At 49.4% G+C, this 21,446-nt stretch overlaps 1 protein-coding gene across 2 annotated transcripts; it reads left to right on the top strand.

The window, feature by feature from the left end:
• The first annotated feature begins 2,688 nt into the window (after positions 1-2,688).
• Positions 2,689-16,069, top strand: TOP1MT (DNA topoisomerase I mitochondrial). Of its 2 annotated transcripts, none has more exons than XM_027812982.2 (14): positions 2,689-2,958; positions 4,101-4,216; positions 6,800-6,921; positions 7,688-7,810; positions 8,337-8,524; positions 9,281-9,326; positions 10,255-10,398; positions 10,915-11,100; positions 11,709-11,777; positions 12,836-12,950; positions 13,428-13,555; positions 14,237-14,331; positions 15,275-15,424; positions 15,825-16,069. In XM_027812982.2, exons 1-14 carry the CDS (start codon positions 2,861-2,863, stop codon positions 15,925-15,927), a joined length of 1,683 nt encoding a protein of 560 aa, XP_027668783.1. In that variant the 5' UTR covers positions 2,689-2,860; the 3' UTR covers positions 15,928-16,069. The 2 variants fall into 2 exon arrangements, with proteins under 2 accessions (XP_027668783.1, XP_014139853.2); XM_014284378.3 differs by having other exon boundaries at positions 9,281-9,425.
• Positions 16,070-21,446: the final 5,377 nt, after the last annotated feature.

The raw sequence follows: 21,446 nt of genomic DNA, 5'->3' as shown, positions 1-21,446 counted from the left end.
CATGAGGAACATGAGCAGCTCAGAGGTTTATGATGTTCCCAACTCTCTGCCTGTCTTGGAGAAGCCTTGTGAGAAAGTATTTTACAGGGGCAGGGTGGTGATTTATAATGCTTGCAAATCCTGCAGAAAGCTCCAAAATTCACCTGACTTCTCTGCTGACCAGGAAAATGCTCCTGGATTCCCCAACTCTATTGCTGATCGTGGACATCATGGATCCTGACACTCCTTCTCCTGCAGTGTGTTGCACTGATGAGGCTGTGTCCTTCCTTGTTGTGCCAGTGCTCAGGCTGCCTTCTTGGGAGGGGAGTGGGAGAGCCTGTCCCCCACAGTCGCAGGAGATGTGTCCCATCACAAGGTCTCGTCCTCCTGTGTGTCAGCAATGCTCAGCCTGATGTCATCCCTGTCCTCTTCTGTGATGCTGCCAAACCTTGTAAACCTGTCACCTTCTCTGGGCAGAGATGTCTCTGGGGGCATTTCCTTGGGACCTCCCCTGTTTGGTCTGGAGAACCTGTGTTCCTGCTTGGTTGAGCATCCTTATGCCATGAGCTGCAAACTGGTGCCAGTTCCTATGGGGGCCAGTCACTGCTGCTTTGGGATATCTCCACCTGCTGCAGCACCTGTGTTGCTGCTGTGCTTGAAGGGGAAACAAAGGGCTTATTTGGGAGCAACCCCCTAATTCTGCATGTAAGGAGGCTACTGCTCACCAAAGCAGTGAGAAGTGGCTGTGCTTTTGTTGTAGGTTGCAGTGCAAACCCCAGAGAGGAAGTTGTGCAGTGGGAAGAACAACCAAGGCTGGAGTTGAGGTAGGAAACCTGGGGGGACTGTCAGCCCCTGGACCCAAACCTGCATGGGGCCCATCCCTTAGCACCTCCTCCATTCACCTGGGCTTTGGGATAAGGTCTCTCCTTTCCCAGTCTCAGCATTTCTTCCCTTATGGCTGCTTCCCACAGGTCCCAAACCCAAGTGATGGTGTTGCTGGTGGGGCTGCATACCCCTCTGGAGAGCCTGGGGTTTTGAAGGTGGATGTGGGGCTTGCGGCTATGAGGGAGGGTGAGGAGGAGGAGCTGAACCTCCTTGTCCCACAGCAACAAGGGGATGCCCAAGACCTGAAAAGAAAAAAAGAAAGCAAGAAGAAGCGAGAGCAAAGGAAGCACCAGGGAAGGGAGCTGGGGAGAAAAGGAGGGAGGAGGAAGGATGAGTTTGAGGAAAGTCCCAGGGAGGTGATGGAGGGTGCTGAGGAGGAGTGTGTTGATGGGGGCAGGAATTGGGGAAGGGGACAGCACAGAGTCAAGCAAGGAAGCAGCAGCACCCAGGGATGGGGTGACTGGAGGGAAAAGCAGGAGAAGGGGAAGGTAGAGAAGCGCAAGAAGGTGAAAATGGAGGGGGTGGAGAAGATGGGGAAGAAGAAAGTAAAGAAGGAAAAGATGTTGGAAGAGGAGGAAAAGCTGAAGAAGACAGATGAGGAGGAAGGAGAGAAAGGGGTGGGAGATGGAGTGGCAAAGCAAAGTGAAGATGGAAAAGGAGTAAAGGAGCAGGAAGAGAAGGTGCATGAGAAAGGGTGGAGAGAGATGCAGAGTGCAAAGATTGGGCAGGAGGTGAAGGAGGAGGAGGCGGCAAGGAAGCGAGATGTGCCAGGGAAAAAGAAAAAGCAGAAAATCAAGGAGAAAAAGCCAAAGGGGGAACTGAAAGAGAAGGGCAACGAGAGCAAAGAGAAAAGTGAAGTGGACATGACCACAGGGAAAACTCGGAAAAGGAAATTTAAGGAAGAAGGAGAAGAAAAGAAAAACAAAAAGGCTAAAAAGAAGGAGAAAGAAGAAAAGAATGCAGAGGCAGAAAAGAAGTGGAAATGGCAAGTGTTCTGCATGCCTTTGGCCTGTGGGCAGGTCTAATGCTAATGCAATTGGGGTTTTAGTTTTATTTCTTAGGGTGAAACTGAAAATTGTTTTTTACTACTATTTCTCAGCTGCTCGGCTGTATTAAGCCTTAAACTCTGCGCTCTTGGCAACAGAAAGGGGGTGGGAGATAATGAGAGGTTCTAAATACAGAATAGTATTTGAATGATAGTTTTTTGTTCTTATAACAGTATATACAATATGTATTCTTCCTGAAATGACTTTGCCAGTGCCCAGCCAGGGTGGTTCTCAGGTGGAAGGAGAGGATTTGTATAATGCCTTGTAATCAAACAGCTTCCAAGACAGCGGGACCTATATCGGGGAGTTGTAGAGGGGCTGCATTTTATTTTATTCCCACTTTTTCAGCAGTTTTTGATTGATCCAGGCAAGCTTTTTGGCACAAGAGCATTGGGAAAGGATGTAATCCCTTTCAAGAGAGCAGTGGCTTTAGCCACTTGATGTCACAATCTCCCAGAGCACCCCATCACTCTGGGGCAGAGAAGGAACATTTGTGTGGTGGGGGGATGGTTTGGAGCCTGCTGCAAACCCCAGCTGCAGGGAGCTGCTAGTGTGTTATCCCAGACAGGGATGTCCGTGAGCGCTTGGACCTTTGGGACAGCCCCTGTAGAGCACAGAGTGGCATGAAAAATGGGCCTATGAAGCTCTCTTGTTTGTTTGGGGGGCTGGAGCCGGGTATGGAGGCGAGAGGCTGGTACCGAGCATCAGCTTGTTTTGCAGCAGTTTTGCTCCACAACAGGGGCAGAACTACATTTCCCATAAGGCTTCACCACTCCGGCATGTGGGGAGTGCCACAACGCGGACCGCTTGGGCACGGTGGTGGCCCCTCCGGGTGATGCCGGAGGCACCGGCACCACCGCAGCCCGGTGGGTAGCAGGGTGCTGGGGCAGGATGCTCGGGGTGACCTGGGCATCCACCAGCCTCCGTGTGTCCGTGGGTGGCTCAGGGGCATGTACCGGACTCTCGCCGCCTCGCTGCTCGGCCGCAGGGCCCCTCGCCCCCGGCTGCCCCCCGCTGGGCTCCGGCGGGGCTCGGGGGGCTGCAGCAGGTGAGTGGGCAATGCCGCCAGGGTGGGGGATCGCCTGACTTTGGGAGGGGAGGTGGAGCCCTTGCGGTGTCCCGCAAACAGCCCTTGCAGCTGCCTGCCTGAGATGCTGTCAGCCACGTTTTCTGTAGCTTAATGGTTATTTCGTTCTTTAGGATGTTTCCTTTTTTTTTCTTTTTTTTTCTATGCTTTCTTGGCACGTTGCACCTTTTGACCTGAGCGATTTATTCTACCCTGCTTCCCGTGGGGAAGAGAAAAGTCAGAAATGCTTCCGGGGCGCTGCTGAGCAAGAAACCCAGGCGGTTTTCTTCCCCTTGCTGGGTTTTCCCAGCAATCCTTCTTCTTTCCAGAGGTGCTGGGGTCCAGGGCCGGTGCCAGCCTGGCTGGTGCTGAGCTGCAGGGTGATGCAGAGCCCTGCCTGTTCCGTGCGCTGCTGTCAGCGATGCTCTTCCAGCGGGCTTCATCCTCCGCCCCTGAGCTGCGTTACCTCTTTAATGCTATTCTTGTAATCTTGAGGGTGGTTTTTTTGACCTTTTTATTTTTTTACTTTTTTCTTTAAAAAAATCTTCACAACTAAAGCATGCAGTGACTTTAAAATCCTGTTTCCTCTGGAGTGGGTAGAGGTGCATTAAGGTCTTATTTACATTAAAATCATAGGTATAAGTAAGTAGTCATGGACTTTGTGTGTTGCCCATCTCTGGCATGTACACACGAACCTATGCACTTTTTTTGGGGCGTGGTTCCTTAAATAAAGGAGGCAGGGAGGGATGGGGAGGGAAGGGAGGGTATGTTTTTAGTTCTTGCAGCCACCTCTGTGCAAACTGAGCAGCCTTTGTGGCTCTGCAGTGGGGCCTCTCCCTGTGCCCATGAGTTTGGTTGACTGATCCATCCCTTCACTCTCCCCCTGTGTCCCTCTGTGTCACCACACCAAGTGTGTCCTCTTCCTCAAGACACCTTTCCCTGAATTGCGTTGTCTTCCTTGTTTGAAAGAATGGGGAAACTGAGGCAGTAGCAGAGGCAACAGGATTTCGCTTGGGTTTTGCAGCAACAGACAGTGCTCATAGACAATCTTCCTAGAGGAACCTTGGGAGAAGGTCCCAGACCCTGGGTTGGTTTGATCTCATGGGTCCCTGTGTCTGTCCCAGGTGGGAAGAGGAGAAGAAAGAAGATGGGGTAAAGTGGACTCAGCTGGAGCACAGAGGACCCTACTTCGCCCCCCTCTATGAGCCGCTGCCTGATAATGTGCAGTTTTACTATGACGGTATGTCTGCCTTGTGGTAGGACATGAGGCATGTCCTCTGCCTGGCCAAAAAGCTGGTATCTTCTCTTATATGGGGGTGGGACATGGGCAGTATTGCAGAACACAGAATAAAAGGCCTAAATATCCCACTGGATAAAGCCTGAACCCTGAGTAAAGCTGGAGGGTTTTGCATGTGGTAGGATTTACGGGGTTCTTGGGCAGCTAACGAGCCCCTGATGGATGCAGTGTGCTTCATTCATCCCCTCCCATGTGGGGCACCCTTATCAGGGTGAGGACCCCTGTGCAGCTGGTTTTAGGGTGTTGTAATGCAACCATGTGTGGATCTGAGACTTGTGCCTCTGCCCACAGCCCCTCCTGGCTGTGGGATGTGTATTGGTAGGGCTGGACCTGAAGTTTCTCTAGGGGAAGCAATGCATCTTGATGCTGTAGCCTGAAGTCCTTGTATACCTCTTGTGAAGATGGACTGGAGATAAAAAAAAAAGTCTCATTAAGATGCCTTTTGAGTTTGAGCTTTAAGTCAGCTCATGCATGGTTTCCCCACAAGCTGAGAAAATGTGATTTTTACTTTTGAGAGCTGCAGTTTGCCTGTCCTGTGGTCTCTGTGACTGACACATCACTCACTTGCCCTCTAAGATGTTGCAGGATTTGACTGAGCTGCTGTGAGCTCTTAGTCACGGCTTCTGATGTTGTCCCCAGAGCCACCATGCCTCTATAGCAACTCAGTGCATCACTGAGGGACTGAAATTGACAGGACAGATCTAGGTCTCTGCTGTCCCCCTTGGTTTCCTACCGTGCCTGCTGGGCTGTCATCTTCTCCCTGTTCTCAGCTTCATCCCTGAGCAACATGTTCTCTGACAGATCAAGGGAAGGAGGCAGTAAGGACCTTGAGGCTTGATCAAGGGATGCCAGAGATGGTAGGGCACCACAGTCCCATGGTGTCTTGGTCCTCCTCAGACCCCTCACTTGGGCTTCCTATACCTTGTGGGTTTGGGGTTTTTTTTACAGTAGAAAAAAAGGCCGATTTTGGGAAATGAGGTGTCTGGCAACGCTGTCACCAGAGGGCACTGCTGGGACATCGGTGGGGCTGTCAACTTTTTTTGGCTCTGAGAAGTCCTGGCAGCAGCGTGTAGTCCTGCATAGGGTTTGTATCTTCTCTGTGGCCTCTCGGCTGTTGGAGATCCATCTATGTTATGTGCACCTAGGCTGGTGGTTTTGGCCTGGGATCTTGGGTGACATTGGCAGGTTTGCTAAAAGGTGTCACCATCCCCTGGATGAAAAAGTGTTTGCAGACAGGCAATGACCAGACAGGCAGGAAGGGACAATGTCTGAGCTAGTGTATGTAGGTTGTCATGAGGCTTCTATAAGACCATGGTGACCCACCATACCCTGCAGTTCAGGAGCACCAGAACTCGGTGTCTAATGCAAGTAGGATTGAACAGTCCCCTGGAGCTCTGCAGGGTACTTTTCCTGCAGCTTGCCTAGAAAAGCTATTTCAAAGCATTGGTTTCCTGGGAAAAGCCAAGATGTTCCTTGGATTCACTAGACTTCATTGCTCTAGCCAGAGAACTCAGGGGAGGATGGTGGCTTTGCCACCTCCAAGAAATTATCAAGATCCACTGGAAAACCATGAGGATCCAGAGGAGGGCTATGAAGATGAAGAGGGGGCTGGAGCATCTCCCTTCTGAGGGAAGCCTGAGAGAGCTGGGCCTGTTCAGCATGGAGAAGAGAAGGCTGAGAGGGGAGCTTATCAATGCATACAAATATCTTAAGGTAGAATGTCAGGAAGATGGGGCCAGGCTCTTTTCAGTGGTGCCCAGTGACAGGACAAGGGGTGACAGGCACAAACTGCAACGTGGGAAGTTCCATCTGAGGGTGAGAAGAAACTTTTTTACTTTGAGGTTGATGGAGCACTGGGACAGGCTGCTCAGAGAGGCTGTGGAGTCTGCTTCTCTGGAGATATTCAAAACCTGCCTGGATGTGACTCTGCAACCTGCTTTAGCAGGGGGCTGGACTGGATGATCTCCAGAGATCCCTTCCAACCCCAACCATTCTGTGAGAGGCTCTTGCATCTGTAACTGTTGCACAAGTCTCAGCTTTGAGCTTCCCACAATTGCTCAGTCCATGTGGGGAAGTACTGAGACAAAACTTCTCCAAGTGGGGTCCTGGCTATTCAGCGTGGTCCTGGAAGTGATCGTGGTCAGAGAGCAAACTTGTTCTGTGTTGTGCTGGGGAGCCATTAGTTTGGGGCTCATCATCGCTTGGTGGCTGCTGAAAGCCCTGTGGCTCAGTGACCTTAAAACAAATCAGGATTTCCACTCTTGTGGAAAAGGAAATGGAGTGTGTGATTGCAGATGGGCTGCAGCAGCATCCTGCTGTGCCAGGTGCTCTGGGTATTGATCCCCTGGTAATGCTGTGTCGGGGGTGGGGGTGGGGAGGGGCATTGCTGAAGTCGTGCCAGTGTCTTCTCACCTCTTGTCCCTGTTTTGGCACCGTGGTGAGCCTGAGGATTCACTGAATGCCTGCCTGGGGAAGAGGGGTTGGGCTGTCCCTGTAACTGATGTTAAAGGTCCTCTCCCTTCCTAGGCAAACCCCTGAAGCTGAGCCTGGCCACGGAGGAAATTGCCACATTCTATGCAAAAATGCTCGATCATGAATACACAACCAAGGAGGTCTTCCAGAACAACTTCTTCAATGACTGGAGGAAGGTACCTTCCCTGTGAGGGCTTCCTTGCTGTCCATCCTCTGCGTTAAACACTTAGCATTAAACCCAGGCAGACACTAGGTGGTGGTATGGGATGGAGGGGATGAGGGTTTTCATGGCTTAGTTCTTTATAATCATATCATATTGTCTATAACCTGGTAATTATTTATTTCCTTGCTTCTTGTGGGTTGGACTGAGGCTTGTTGTCTGCAGCATCCTAGAGGCCTCCACATTGGCAATTGTGCTCCCTTGTGAGTTTTAGTGATGCCACCTAAGAAAGCATCACTAGGTGCTGGGTCTTGCAAACGTCTTCAAAAATGGTTTGGGGCATATGTCCCTCTAAAGGATTAACCTTGTGGTCCCACAGCACTGCATCTTAGTCCCCAAATAAAAGCGAGAGCTGTACTAGGGCAAGTTTGTGCTGCTTCTGCAGTCCCTGCAGGCTGCCTGCGGTCATGCTTGGGGACTGCTTGTTTCCACAGCAGAAGTTAGAGGTTGTTGCACCCCGGAGCTGGTTGGGTTTTGCTTCTCTGTGGGTGCAGGCTGAGGTGTCCAGAGGCAGCCTGGCCTCCTGCCATGGCAGCTTTGTCTGCCCTTGGGTGGATGCGGCTAGGGTAGTTGTAGCTGGGGTGGCTGCTTCCTTCTGGTTTTTCTGAAGAACTGGCAAGTGGGTGTCTGACTTTCCTTCACAGGAAAGGAAAGATAGGCAGCAGCTCTGTGTGAAGTCAGTTTTGTGTCTTGGCTTTACCTGGTCCCTCTGTCTTGCTCAGGAGATGACCTCAGAGGAGCAAGAGATAATCAAAGACCTGGACAAATGTGACTTCACGAAGATCCACAGGTATTTTGTGGACAAAAACGAGGCGCGGAAAGCACTCTCCAAAGAGGAGAAGCAGGTGAGGACTGTTTCCTATATCATGCAGTCCCAGATATCATGTTTTGGGACCAGCTCAGAGTATTTTGGCTCCTACTTGTCTCCTTTCTGGTGTTATGCCCTCCTGACCCGGGACCTCTTTGGCCTTTGAACCAGCTCTGTCCCTGTGACCATCACATGCCTATTCATTAAGTTTGTCTGCAGATGCTGCATGTTTCCTGGCTTTGCAGGGTCCAGTCATCCTTGAGGACCATGGTTTGGGGTCCTGCCCTGTCCAGAGGATGGTGGACCTTGCTTAAGGGGCTGGTGGCCCATGCTTGTTCACCAGCATGTGCTGGGACAGCATCACTGAGGATTTAAAAAGTGGGTGGAGATGAGCCACTTGTTGGGAATGGACTTGGGCTCATGCTCACTTCTTCCTCCAATCCTTTGAGCTCTGCCTTTCCAACCTTCCTTTCTCGGTGAAAAGGAGGGTAGTGATAAGCAGGCATGAGTCTAGAATTTCTGTTTCACCCTATGGGATGATGGTGGCATGGTGCTCGTTTCAGAAACTGAAAGAGGAGGCAGATAAGATCCAGGAGGAGTATGGGTACTGCATCCTTGATGGTCACCGGGAGAAGATAGGCAACTTCAAAACTGAACCACCGGGCCTTTTCCGTGGCCGTGGTGACCACCCCAAGATGGGCATGCTGAAGAAGAGGATCATGCCAGAAGATGTTATCATCAACTGCAGCAAGTGAGTTGCCATGGGAAGAGCTGAACTTGTGGATCTGCTTTTGGGACTGGGGTAAACAGCACATCTCTGCTCAGAGCTGCTGTGTGCTTTTGCTATCTCCTGCAATCACAGCTTTGCACACCCTGAGGCTTGAACTCACTGGAGCCCTTCTATTGCCTCCTGGTCACCTCCAGATATCTGCTTTGCAGTTAGGTCTGACTCTTAGTTTCTCTGTGGATGTACCAGGAAGCCAGGATAGGCAGGAAGCTGGTCAGCGGCTCCCATCTCTCACTGGTGTCCACACTGTTCACCTGACATCAAATACAAACACTGCAATGCTCCTGTGGTCTCTCTGGAGAAGGGACAACTCTGTCCTCCTGTGCTCCTCTTCCCAGTGAGCCATTCTTCCTCATTTTATGGGTCCCTTGTACTGGTTGGAAGCATCAGGATGGTCACTGGAGGGAGGAAAGGCAGCGATTGGGTTAAGTTAGAGGGCAAACACTCTTACATGAGTTGGATTGATCTGAAAACCATCCGTACAAAGACTTTGTGGTCTTGATGGAAAACACTCCCCACCAGCCCAGCAAGTTCCTATGTTGCCCCCAGCATCCAAATGTTAGAACTGATCACGTTGTGGAGTGATTTTGGGTGGGCTGTATGTTTTCTGTAAGTGATGCCACAATGTGTTGACAGTCCTTGGCTCACTGAAGAAGCAGTTGAGCTGATGGCCTGTTTCTCCTTCATGGTCTGTGGGCTGTAACCCTGCTCTGCCCTCAGGGACTCAAAGATCCCCAAGCCACCGGAAGGGCACAAGTGGAAAGAGGTACGCTTTGACAACACAGTTACCTGGCTGGCCTCGTGGACGGAGAACATCCAGAACTGCTTGAAGTACATCATGCTGAACCCCAGCTCCAAGCTGAAGGTTGGAGTGGTGCTGCTGTTCAGGCAGAGCTGTTGCCTTTTGAGCCGCTGGCTTTTTGCCAGGTGGAAAGATCAGGGGAAAGCAGAGATGTGGCATGTCAATGAAAATGTACTCGCTGCCAAAAAGGAGAAAAAAGCGTGTAAACTAAATTGGTGTGCCAATTTGTAAGATTGTTAAGCATCGAGCCTGTTCTAGGGGTGGATTGCTACTGGCAGAGCCATCCCTGTGCTGCTCACATGTGTCCAAGGTTGTTGAAAGCCAGGCAGGGGCTGAGAGGGTCCACAGGGATCAGAGTCTATAAGGTTGAATTAATTTATGCCAGTAAATGGAGGGTAGGGGTAGGTGGGATCACAATCTATAGTGCCTTGGGAAGGAGGGAGTGAACACTGTGGGGAGGGAGAGGTGGCTTAAAGCTATTTCCAGTCCTCAAAGTAAATATGGACACTGCATACAAGTTGGGCACAACTGAGCAAGTGGATTGCATCATCCCATAGGTGGTGTCCCAGCAGCAGTGGCCATGGCCATACAGTGCTTGACCGCTTGGCCCCCCATTTACTGTGTGCTGGCTGCTAGCAGGTGGAGGATACCTCCAGACTACAAGCAGTTCAGACTTGGCCAGGATTCCAGGTCTAGCACTGCCAGCAGAGGGCATGGAAACACTAGATGAGCTCTTTCTCCTCTGATTTTTCCACTTCATGGACACTTCTCAAGAAAACAATGGGGTCTGAGCAGTATTTAGGTGCTGGAGGTGTTCCCAGAACAGGGTTTAACTGATAGGGTGGAAGGAAGATGGGGCAATGGTTGAAAATGTCTGTGCCCCTCTTTCCAGGGGGAGAAGGACTGGCAGAAATATGAGATAGCTCGGCGCCTAAAGGATGTTGTCCACAAAATCCGTGCTCAGTACCAAGCTGATTGGAAGTCCAAGGAGATGAAGAAGCGACAAAGAGCAGTGGCCCTCTACTTCATTGATAAGGTATCTGCAGTCTCAGCCTGGCCCCCGGGTCTCCCATCCATGGAGGTTGTGGTTTAGCTTAGCTGGTCCACCTGATGCTGGTGTGGATGGGTGTTTGCTGGTTGTAGTAGCCAGGGTTGCTGCACGAGAGGGATCTGGCAGTGGTTGTGAAGGATGGTGACTTCTACTATCTGCTGATGCTTGTGTGAGGATGCAGTTGTGTAGCAGTGCAGGAGCTGTGCTGTCCTTCCTGGACTTTAACAGCACGTGTGTGTCTGTGTGATGGCAAAGACCCCACTGGAGAGCTGGGTGACCTTATTCTGGAGGGACATTTTAGGGTTCTTAAAGCAGTGAAACAGTCTGCTGGAAGCAGTCACTGGTTTCCACCATGGTCCCAGCAACTCTTCAGTGAGGCACTGTCCTGGGAAAGTTTTCTCTCTACTTTATATCTACTTTATCTCTACATATCTACTTCAATAATCTTGGAAAGGGGGAACTGAAGTGGGCTGGGATGGATGACTCGCTGTCTCCTTCCAGCTGGCCCTGCGAGCCGGCAATGAGAAGGAGGAAGGGGAGACCGCAGACACGGTTGGCTGCTGCTCCCTGCGCGTGGAGCACATCAAACTGCACCCCAATCTGGATGGGCAGGAGTATGTCGTAGAATTTGACTTCCTTGGGAAAGACTCAATCCGTTACTACAACAAAGTGTCGGTGGAGAAGCTGGTGAGTGGGGCAGAAATGGAGGCAGCGGCCAGCATGGCAGTATGGTGCAGGGTTAGCCGGTTGCCTTGGTTCACTTGGTGGTCATCAGTCCCAGATGTGCATCTGAAACCTGCTGCAAAGATGCCTCTGTGCTTTAACGCCACAGTTGGCAGCATGTGCATGAGATGCAATAGTGCTGGGTGGCAACTGACCCTGTCCTGGAGAAGGGGGGGGAATTTTGGGGTAGGGCTTTCAAGGTTGTTTTAGCCTATGAACCAGAAGAGAAGTTGTGCCTCCTGCTGGAGCATCTTCCATTGACTGGTGGGCATCAGGCCTTGAACTGTTTTCATTGATACTTTATTTTTCACTTTGCCTGTGGGATGGATGGCGTTAATGGTGTCTGTGGGGAAACTGGAGTGCCTGGGGTAATAGCAGAGATGGGAGAAAACAGCCTGTGGCACTAGTGGCTTTGAGGTCCCAGTGCCAGCCCTTGAAGTTGAGAAGGCTGGTGGTGTGGTAGGATGTGTACTACACAAGTCTGAATCAGAGTCCATCTGGATGATGAGGGAGATGTCTAGGAGCAATTTGCTCCACGTCCCTGACCAGGGCCATCCTTTTCTCTTCTTTAGGTGTTCAAGAACCTGCAGCTGTTCACAAAGAACAAGGACCCGGAAGATGACCTCTTTGATAGGCTCAATGTGCGTTGTCACCTCAAAGCTTTTGAAACTGCACTGATAGCCCAGAGGGAGTAGAAGCAAACCTGTGACACCCCTGTCCAGCCTGCAGGCTCCTAGGCTGTGGTGCTGCATCATTGGTCATCCCTTACTCTGGTTCTGGCTCTCTCCCCTCCAGAGACATGACTGTAACTGTTTGAGCACCCTGTTGGGATGCTGTAGTACTTTTTCCCATCCTCTTTCTGCACTAGTAGCATCTCTGCTTTGCTGAACACAGGCTTCATTGCCTGCCTGCACTCATCAGTAACCTGTGTCCCTGCTAAGGAGATGTCTTTTTGTTCCTTCCATCCTCTAACTTATCTGCTTAGGCTTTTTTCTTGTAGCCTGGGAAGGCCTGCCCACACACGTGTTGCTTGAGGCATTGCTGGAGGTGTCAAACCTCAGCTGTTTGATGCTTTTCCACCTTGCCAGGGCTTGGGAAGTGTGAGATGCTGCTGGAGAGATGTGCTGCAGCCTTCCCTCCCAAGATACTCCCCTAGAAAAACCTCCCCCCTCTTGGTATAGGATATGGGGTGCTGCCACCCATGATCCCCCTCTGCCTGCATCCCCTATAACCCACTTGCCCGTCTTTCCTCTGAAGAGGCTGCTTCTTTCTGGTTATATAGGATTTTTCTGGTATAGTCTTTCTTGGTACAAGTAAGGCTTCCTCCAAACCCCAGTTTATTCTTCTTAGCATCTTTTGTTTCCAGTCCAACTGCAGTCCCATGTGCTCTGTAGAAGAGAGATATCAGATGTGATATATGTAAGATGTGATACTGGATGTAAGATGTGTCCTCTTGGACACAGATGGGCAGAAATTTTTGACTTTGAGAGAAATTTGTTGTGGGTTTAAGTAGAGTGTGTGCCAGTTTTTGATAGATGAGGGCCTGACACAACAAGCAAACTACAGATTATATTTTTAATGCCTAACGTGGTCATTTAGACAGGAAAAGGTCTGAGAAAACCAGTGCTTTATTGTCCTGACTTCTGCTTGTTGTCTTCCTTCCTTTTTCCCACACTTCATTGTACTTTCTTTCCTTCAGACATCCATCTTGAACAGACATCTGCAGAGTCTGATGGATGGTTTGAGTGCCAAAGTGTTCAGAACCTACAATGCCTCCATTACCCTGCAGGAACAGCTCAAGGCCCTCACTAACTGTGAGTTACTGACAGTGTTTGTGGTATTACCAGCCACATAATGTGGCCAGTGGGCTCAGCAATGTCTGTCCATTGCCTTGGGGTCCCTAGAACTGCCTGCCCCTCCTTGGCTGGTGATGCACACAATGTTGTAGTGTGGCATGTAACTTATGGGGGCATGCAGCAGGTTGGGAACCATGTTAAGTGAGAAATAGTTACCCACTAGTGATAGTCTTGACTATTTAATAGCCAAGATGGGAGTATTTTTTCCTCTTCTTCCTTCCTTGCACTGCTGGTTGGTTGCGTTATTTTTTGCCTGCCTTGGATATATGGGTGATGAGGCACAGTATCAGCGATGCTCAAGTGTCCTTCACCAATTTCCACAACCAGTATTGCTCTCTCCTGAGAAAGGATGGAAAACAGCTTGCTGCTGCTCTGGCCTGTTTCCTGTCTTCCTCGGCTCCCAGAAAGGAGACATGGTGATGCTTCTATTTCCAGCTGAGGACAATGTTGCAGGAAAGCTCCTTTCCTACAACCGAGCTAACCGAGCTGTGGCCATCCTGTGCAACCATCAGAGGTCTACACCCAAAACCTTTGAGAAGTCGATGCAAAAACTCCAGACCAAGGTGAGGCAGACCAAACTGAGAGCTCCTGGACCTGATCTGTTGTTGAGGGGGGAGACAAGGAGAGGGAGGGTAAATAACCTGATGCCTAAGGAGATCATATTGGTAGCGTGGCAGGGAATGAACCAGGAATAGTGGCTTTCTTAATCAGTGCAGAGACATCAGCAACCTAGGAGTGGAGAGGAAAGTTCAAATGCTGGATGAAGCACGTGGCACAGTTTAGGATGTTTTTTCATCACTTGGTGCCTTTTGTGATGGCACAGCTTTGACACAGTTGTTTCAGGACTAGGGAAACTGGTTTTCCTGTCTGGCTGTTTGCAGGAGGACCAGCTGAAAACTTCATGGGTCTGCTATGGAGATACCTTGAACTACCACTTTTAATTTTTCTCACCTTACTGGTGAGCTTGGGATTTTGCAGAGGGCTCCAGCGCTGTCACAAGCCAGTCGGTTCTCAGGCAGTTGCCCAAGATGAACAGATAAGAGCTGAGTTTCTGGCATCCGTGCTGTGAGGTTCTTTTGCAAGATGCTGAGGAATGCTTGAGCTCCAGCAGGTGATACAGGGGCAAGCTGTTGGGGTTGGAAAGAAGTTAAGGAGTGGTGTGGCAAATAAAAGGGAAAGAGGGAGATAGCTGAAACCTCCAGGGAGGATGGGAGCATGGGCTGATTTCGTATTTACCTTCACAGATTGATGCCAAGAAGCAACAGGTGGAAGAAGCCCAGCAAGAGCTGAAAAAAGCTGAAGATGAGTTCAAAGACACAAAAGATGCCAAAGCAGAAGTGTAAGTGACAATCCCTTACAATCCTCTTTTGCAGAGGGTCTCCATATGGGAATGGTGTGGTCCAACACTGTGCAGTACATCAGAACAGAAATGTGTGTGTTGGGTTTTGGATGCCTCTTGTTCTATGGCAGCCTGGCAGATGGGTGGAGGTCTTGTGGATGGTTCGTTGCAATGGTAGGAATGCAAAGAGTTCCTTCAGGGGCATTTCTTTGTGTTTAGGGTACACCTCAGTGAATACCGAGATTTCAACCCAAGCTGCTGGCTTGGAGTTATCCTACAAAATGCCATGGTGCAAAGTATGCCTAGCTTGAGGTTGGAGCTGGGGATGGGCGTACTGGCCTTGATGCATGGTTTTCTTGGGGGACACTTGAGTAGTGGGTTGTGACCGATCTGATCTCTGCAGTAGTCATTGCATGCGGTCTATCCCAAATTTGCTCCCTTGGCCCAGAGTCCAAAGGTGACTTGTTGCCCAGAGGTGGGAGAGGGGTGGAGGAGAGCAGTGAGGCTTGTATTTTATGCTTTACTCCAGGGTTTCTTGTTTTCTGCTTCTCTGTGTTGGTGAGATGCAAAGCAGGTTGCTGGGGATGGTCCTTGCTCATGGAGCCAGGATCTGTGGGAGATGGTGTTTGCTGGATGCTGGGTTCCGTGCTTGCCTGACCTTGGTGGTAGTAACATTTTTGTAAAAGTGTCTTATCAGGTCAAAGTACTTCAGAAATAGGTTGGTGCTGAATGGCATCTTTGACTCTGCCATTCTGGAGTATTTCTAGTCTCAGGTCTTACAGGACTTAAAGCGAGGGTAGAGACTACTCTGATCTAAGTTCAAGCTCATTGGCTTCCCATCATACTCCTAGGCAACAGCAGACGAGAACTGCTCTGTGTCTTACCTCTGCTGCTGCTTTTCTCCTTGAACATGCTGTCTGTGATGTTCTTCCTCTGCCCTCAGCAATGTGGAGAAGAAAAAGAAACTGTTGAAACGGCTGGAAGAGCAGCTGGCAAAGTTGAATGTCCAGGCAACAGATAAGGAGGAGAACAAGCAGATAGCTCTGGGCACGTCCAAACTGAACTACCTGGACCCCAGGATTAGCGTAGCTTGGTAAGTTTGGGGCATGCTATGGGGCAGCTGTTCCTTTAGAGACATGCCGGTCACCTAGCCCTGCCTGGGGAGGGGGATAAACATATGCCTTAGCCTGTGGGGGAATGGAATAAACTTTGCTTCTGCCCAGAGGAACATGCCCACGCCCTGGAGATGTTGGGGACGCCAGCAAAATCCAAAGATAAGGTTTCCCTTCCTGAAAATAACTGTTTGCAGGGTGTTCCTTCTGGACTTAGGGCAAGAAAGAGTCACTTTGCATGTCTTTCTCAGCAGTGGTACAAAGTTGATTTATTAAGCAGCTTGGGGCTAAGGGGGTTGCATGGATGGAAGAGGACTGCTGTGGTGGGAGCAGAGCAGGACGGGGTAGCACATACCCACTGCTATCCTGTGGTCTGTACAGGTGCAAGAAGTTTGGTGTGCCCATCGAGAAGATCTACAACAAGACTCAACGGGAGAAGTTTGCCTGGGCGATCGACATGGCTGATGAGGACTTTGAATTCTGAGACAGTGCCTTTAATGTTATTTCACAACAGCACCAAACAAAAATGATGTGTTTTGTGGTTTTTGTTTGTTTTTTCTTTACATGCTGCTGCAGTTGTTGCAGGGATGGGGCTGGGGGCTACCTAATGAAAGAGTTTGATATGGGTGTTTTGTGCCTTTTTTTGTATACAAAAGAACACCCAGTTTCTAGTTGAAACAGGTATTGCTGACTTGTGACACTCATCCTGACTGCAGTGACTTTGGTGTGAACTTTTAATTCCTCTTCGGAGTTGCCAGGTGCTTTGGATCTTTTCTTTCTTCTGGAGTCTGGGAAGAAGATTGAATGAGAGCCTTAATTGTGCTGATAAACAAGATTAGATCTAATCCTATTGCCTTGGTGTAGCGAGCTGTGCTGCCCTTTTTAGACTGTCTGAATTGGCTTGATGGGGAAACACAAGGCAATGACAGCACCGAAACGGGCAGCTGCACTGTAAGACCTGGGCTTGAGTCAAGGATGCACTGGGAGGAAGGGAAAAATCTCGGGGTTTTACATGTCAGGATATATTGTGCCCTTTTACCTCCAAGAGAAGAGAAAATTGTGCAATTACACAAATGTAATCAAAATGGAAAACGTTGTGGGAGGGAGTGAATGGCATGGCAGGAGAAGGTGGGGAGAGGAAGATGCTAGATTAAAGAGCAGGCTGAGGGATGAAATTTACTTTGGCATGAGCAAAGTGTACTTTAATCACTCCTGTGTGGGTTAAATCTTGGTCTGGGAGAGGACATCTCATGTGGGGCCATACCTTTATATTTTCCCCTACTTGGTTCAGTTGGCTCTGGCTCAGCTCACTGTATCAGTAACGGAAACTAAACTGTCCAGCCACCGGTTTTAGCAATGGGAGAGGGTGATGGTGCCTGTGGGGCTGGACCAGGCTCTGGTGAGATGTGAATGCGCTGAGGCGTGGTACCAGTCTTACTGGAGCTGTGCCTATATTGGGATGACAGCTTTGTCATCAGGCTGTAGCCTCCCCAGTCTGCTCCTGCTGGGCATGGAGCAGGCAGGGATCCACAGCATAAACTGTGCTGGTGCTTGCTGCCTAATTGGCTGCTTTCGGGGGGGGGGGTGGGGGGTGGGGTGTGGAGTGATATCAGCATATACCTGGCAACAGTGAGCCTGCCTGCCGGTGAATCTCAGGTGTGAGTGAGCTGTTGCATTGGCAATAAATCCTTCTGGCTTCTCAGGGCTGATGTTCAGGTTGCTATAGTCCAAAGCTCTTCGTGCTTCCCATGTGTTCATTTACAGCCACTTGTTCTTGTGTGTAAATGATTACTGTTTTGGTTGGAAGTCAGGTACTTGAAATGCATTTCATTAAAACTGGAAGTGTTGTTTTTTTCTAAGTATTGGTGACTGCAAGCTTTTTGTAGCTCATCCAAGATGAGCTTCTGCACTGAGCTGATGTGCAGAGCTCTGAGCCAGGGCTCAGTCTCTGTAATGGGGTCTCTGTATGCTCCGTTGTCTGCAGGGGATTAAGCTTGGTAGGAAATTCTTTGTCTTAAAGCAAAGAGCCTGCCTGCAGATCTCAAAACCTGTGTGTGCTTTGTCCCAAAGGGCCCGCATGCAAAACTGAGCCATGGAAATTGAATTGCTGCGTGATAATAGAGTTGTGACAAATGTAAAAAGAAAACGCATGGGTGAAGCCAGCACTGGTTTAACTCACATCTGCACTGGGGTGTGCTCCACCACTTGGCTGTGACATGACAGCTTGTGAGACTAACTGGACCCTCTCCAAGCCCCAGGAGCTCACGTTGGTTTTAATGAGGTAACTGACTCCTAAAAGAGGGATCTAAATCAATGTGAATGATGGCAAGACTTAATTTTCTGGCAAAGTTAGACTAGTTATCAGCTGGGCAAGCAACAGGCAGGAGCTGCCAAGTGTGCCTTGACCCCTGTGTTGGATTTGTACTTCTGGAACAGAGGCAACCAGTTTGGTCTCAATGGATGGAGATGTTTTTCTGCCCATCCTGTCAAAAATTTTCAGGCATTCAAAATGGGTTAAAGGGAATGTTCACCACTAGCTGTGGTGGAAAGTTTGTTGCATCCCACGTAAGGGAGCAATTCTAGCCAAGCCTCCAGTGAAAGAGTGCTCCTCTTTTCCCGTAGCAGAAAAAAAGGAGCCAAGGTGCAATTGGATGAGCACTGTGGGTGTTTCCATTGAACCAACAGACTTCAATTCTTTTAAGTGTTTCCTAGATGAAAAATTCTCTCAACCACTGTGTGAGAGGAAAGAACTTCATTAGTAAGAGCAGCTGTAGCAGCTTGAACAGCTACTGGGGGAATGGGGGGTGGGAAGTCACCCCAGAAAGCAAATCCTACTGCAGCTTTGGGGGAGAAATGAGTAGCTTTGTCCTTGGCCTCTCCTCCAGCAGGTTCACATCAGTGCTGTGATCCTTTGCTGGGTTAATGAGGTGGAAAGGTTGGGTAATTGCTGTCCCACATGTTTCTGTCCATCCTCACCTCATTTTTGCTGGAGCAGTGGATCCGCAAAACGGACACTGGCAATATTTCATACCTACAAAGTTGTGATTTCCTCAACAGCTCCCCCATCTCTATCAGAGCATCCTGCTTCTCTCCAAAAGGCCATGCTTGGGGGGAAATTGAAGTGGCTGAAAGCCAGTGAGAGCTCAGCTAATCAAGCTGGAGGTCTTGTGTTTGCCTGCTGTGCTGCAGCAAATGAGGAGGGCCAGGCTGGCAGATGGGCTCTGTGCAATAAGTACCGTAGGGCTACTCTGCCACGCTTAGATGCTCTGCAAGTCAGGGCTACAAAGATCTGCCAGCATCAGCTAAACAGTAATTACTGGCTATTCTTTAGGAGCTTAAATGAAGCACCTCTTCCCCAAAGGGTGTTACCCTGGATTGTATTGCCCTATGAACCAGTTCTATGGGGCTTGACCATTTCTGTCAAAAAAGCTGGGTGAAATCAAGCTGAAGTGCGTATGGGTGGTGTGAAGCAAAAGAAAGGGGGAGAGTTCAGTGTGCTTGGTTTGCCAGGTATCAAATGACCCATACTGGGGAGTGTAATGCAACATGTCTGAAACAGCTAAGCTTTACGGAGAGGCTCGTAATTTCTGGGAAGTGTCTTCCTGGCCCTTGGCCATAAGCAAGTGTGATACATGTTGGAGAAGTCGGGCTACTTGCTGTTGACATCACAGTGGCACAAAGCAGCAGTCTGGCCTAATGCCCAGCCTGACAGGGATTTTCTGCTTCTCAGGACCTCCTCAGGAGCAGGATTGTGCCCCAACACAGACACCCTTGAGAGTAGGATCCCTCTCCCAGACCAGCAGCTTGGGGTTATTTGGGGACTCCAATAAATACTGGCATGCTCAGCTGAACCCTATCTGCCTTGACCCCTCCAGAAATGTTTTCAACTTGGCTTCTCCAACAGAGTTCCTTTTCTGTAGGCACAGAAAAGCCTGTGCTTTGATGCCTAAGACACTTGGTAACCCAAAATCAAAGTATTAGCATTTTTTGCCAGTATTTTACTAGTGAAATGCAAAGTCAAAAGCTTAACTTTTTTCACTTGTAATTACTTCCTCATTTTTTATTTTAAAACAAAAAGCAAAAAGGGAAGATCTGGTTTCAGGCAAAACCAGAAGTGGTACCTTCCCCTGTAACTTCTTGGGTTACTAATGTGCTTTTCATAAGTCTGTTGTTCATATTGGTTGGGAGGAGACCTCAAGTAGTACTTCTCTGTGTGTGAGAAGTTGCTTGAGCAACTGGAGGATCCACCGGGGCTCTGTTCCTGCCTGTTATTTCTGCATCAGCATTCTAGAGAGATGGGAACATAAAGCCTGCACATTGGCACCTTTTGCAGATTCTGAAGCCTTTGGACCAAGCAGTGCTTATCAGAAACCTTCCCATGTCATGCTTTCTCCTGGGGATAAGTCAAGCTCTTGATGTCTGGCCAACAGATTATTGATCCTCATTGATGAAAGAAAAGTACATCAGCATCCTGTTTTTCCTAGAGCTGCTTTCTGTAGCATTCAGGCCTGGCTTTGCGATTGGCAGCACTGCTCTCCTGCCCATCAGGGCTGTGTGGGGTGGAGAAGGGGTCCTGGCAGGTGATCTGAGGAAGGACAGTCATCAAAGCTGCTTATCTGCTCTTTTATTTGCTTAATAACAGGGTCTTTGCTTACCTGTAGGTGGTTCAGAGATGGACTTTTGGCTGATGCATCTTAATGCACAGGGGGAGGTGGGTGTGATAAACTCTTGGGCAAGGAGAATTTGCTGTTGAACTGCTGCTTATGCTCTGCATCTGTTCCCTGGCGAGTGATCAGATTAAGGGGAACACAAAACAGCTGTAGTCTGGCAGACATGTGAGAGGTGGGAAACCCCTGTGGGGATGTGAGGAATAGAAATGTAAGGGTTTCCAGAGGGTTTTTGCTTCTCTCCCTTCTTCCCTTGAGTTCTGGTTTTACAAAACTGGGAAAAAAAATGGGAAAAATAGGACACAAACTTTAAAGGGGAATGCTTATGTTGGTATGAGAGGAAAAGGGCAGAACAACATTTAAGTTGAGACTACCACAGCTGTGCTTCAGGCCCTCTGTCTCTGAACACAGTGAATGGAATTTCCTTTTCCAATGTGGTTTAGCAGAAAAGATCATGTCTGTGGTTTGGCATAAATGAAACACGTGCTTTAAGGAGCTCCCTGGGTTTTTTACAGTTGTAGTCTGTGTCCATCAACCGTCAGTCAAGTTCAAACTGTTGTAAAATAAGCTCAAATTGGACAGATATTAGCCTTTGCCACGTGTTCGTAACTGCAGTGCTGCTGATGCCGAGGAGTGTGGCTGCAGAGGAAAGCAAACAACTAACCGATGAGAAATTAGATCCCTGTGATAAAATGAAGGGTGGCCTAATGAGGGGCAGGAGAAGGGCTTTTGAGGCAAGGATAAAACTCCAGGTTGTCAGGTTTGTGCCCCATGAAGAACTGGCACTTGCTCTGTGCAGCTGTGGAAGAGGGATAGCTGCCCTTCATGGGTGTCCCACAGGGAATGAGTAGATAACACATAGGCTAGTTGTTCTTGCAGCTGCTTTTAGCCATAGTAGTGATATTCTTGATCAGCTGAACACGTATTATTCAAAATTAAAAAAAAGGATCAGGAAGGCCTCAGCTAAGCTTGTCCCAGGCTCTGAGAATGGCTCCTCTAGACATCAATCATGAGCCACTGCAAGACGGGGCATGAGGAATTCCAATAAACTACTTAATTAATATTCTTAAGCCAAGTCTGGATTAAGCTGCCATTATGAGTGATGGTCTTGACTCAGAAATAAACCTTTGAGTAACTGCTTGCACAGCTGCAGGAGGGCTCAGAAGTTCCTTCTGCTGCCATGAGCCTAGAAGAGCCACTGAGGCAGCTTCCTGCATTGCCGTGTGTTGCATGGGGGGTGGGGAGGCAGGGAGCTGATGCATGTCAAAAAAAATGCTGTGTTTCTAGCTTGGGGGGTTGCACACAGACTGTCCCTTCTCTTGTAAACAGGGCAGGT

The sequence above is a fragment of the Falco cherrug genome, chromosome 3 (assembly GCF_023634085.1).
Source record: "Falco cherrug isolate bFalChe1 chromosome 3, bFalChe1.pri, whole genome shotgun sequence".
Lineage (NCBI taxonomy): Eukaryota > Metazoa > Chordata > Aves > Falconiformes > Falconidae > Falco > Falco cherrug.
This window is presented reverse-complemented; position numbering and strand designations above follow the sequence as displayed.

Excerpts from the sequence above, each read along its gene's own strand:
- TOP1MT (XM_014284378.3), top strand. The coding sequence starts at position 2,861 with ATGTACCGGACTCTCGCCGCCTCGCTGCTCGGCCGCAGGGCCCCTCGC. Across the intron at positions 7,811-8,336 it reads TCTCCAAAGAGGAGAAGCAG|AAACTGAAAGAGGAGGCAGA; the intron begins GTGAGGACTGTT and ends TGCTCGTTTCAG. Across the intron at positions 11,778-12,835 it reads ACCTCTTTGATAGGCTCAAT|ACATCCATCTTGAACAGACA; the intron begins GTGCGTTGTCAC and ends TCTTTCCTTCAG.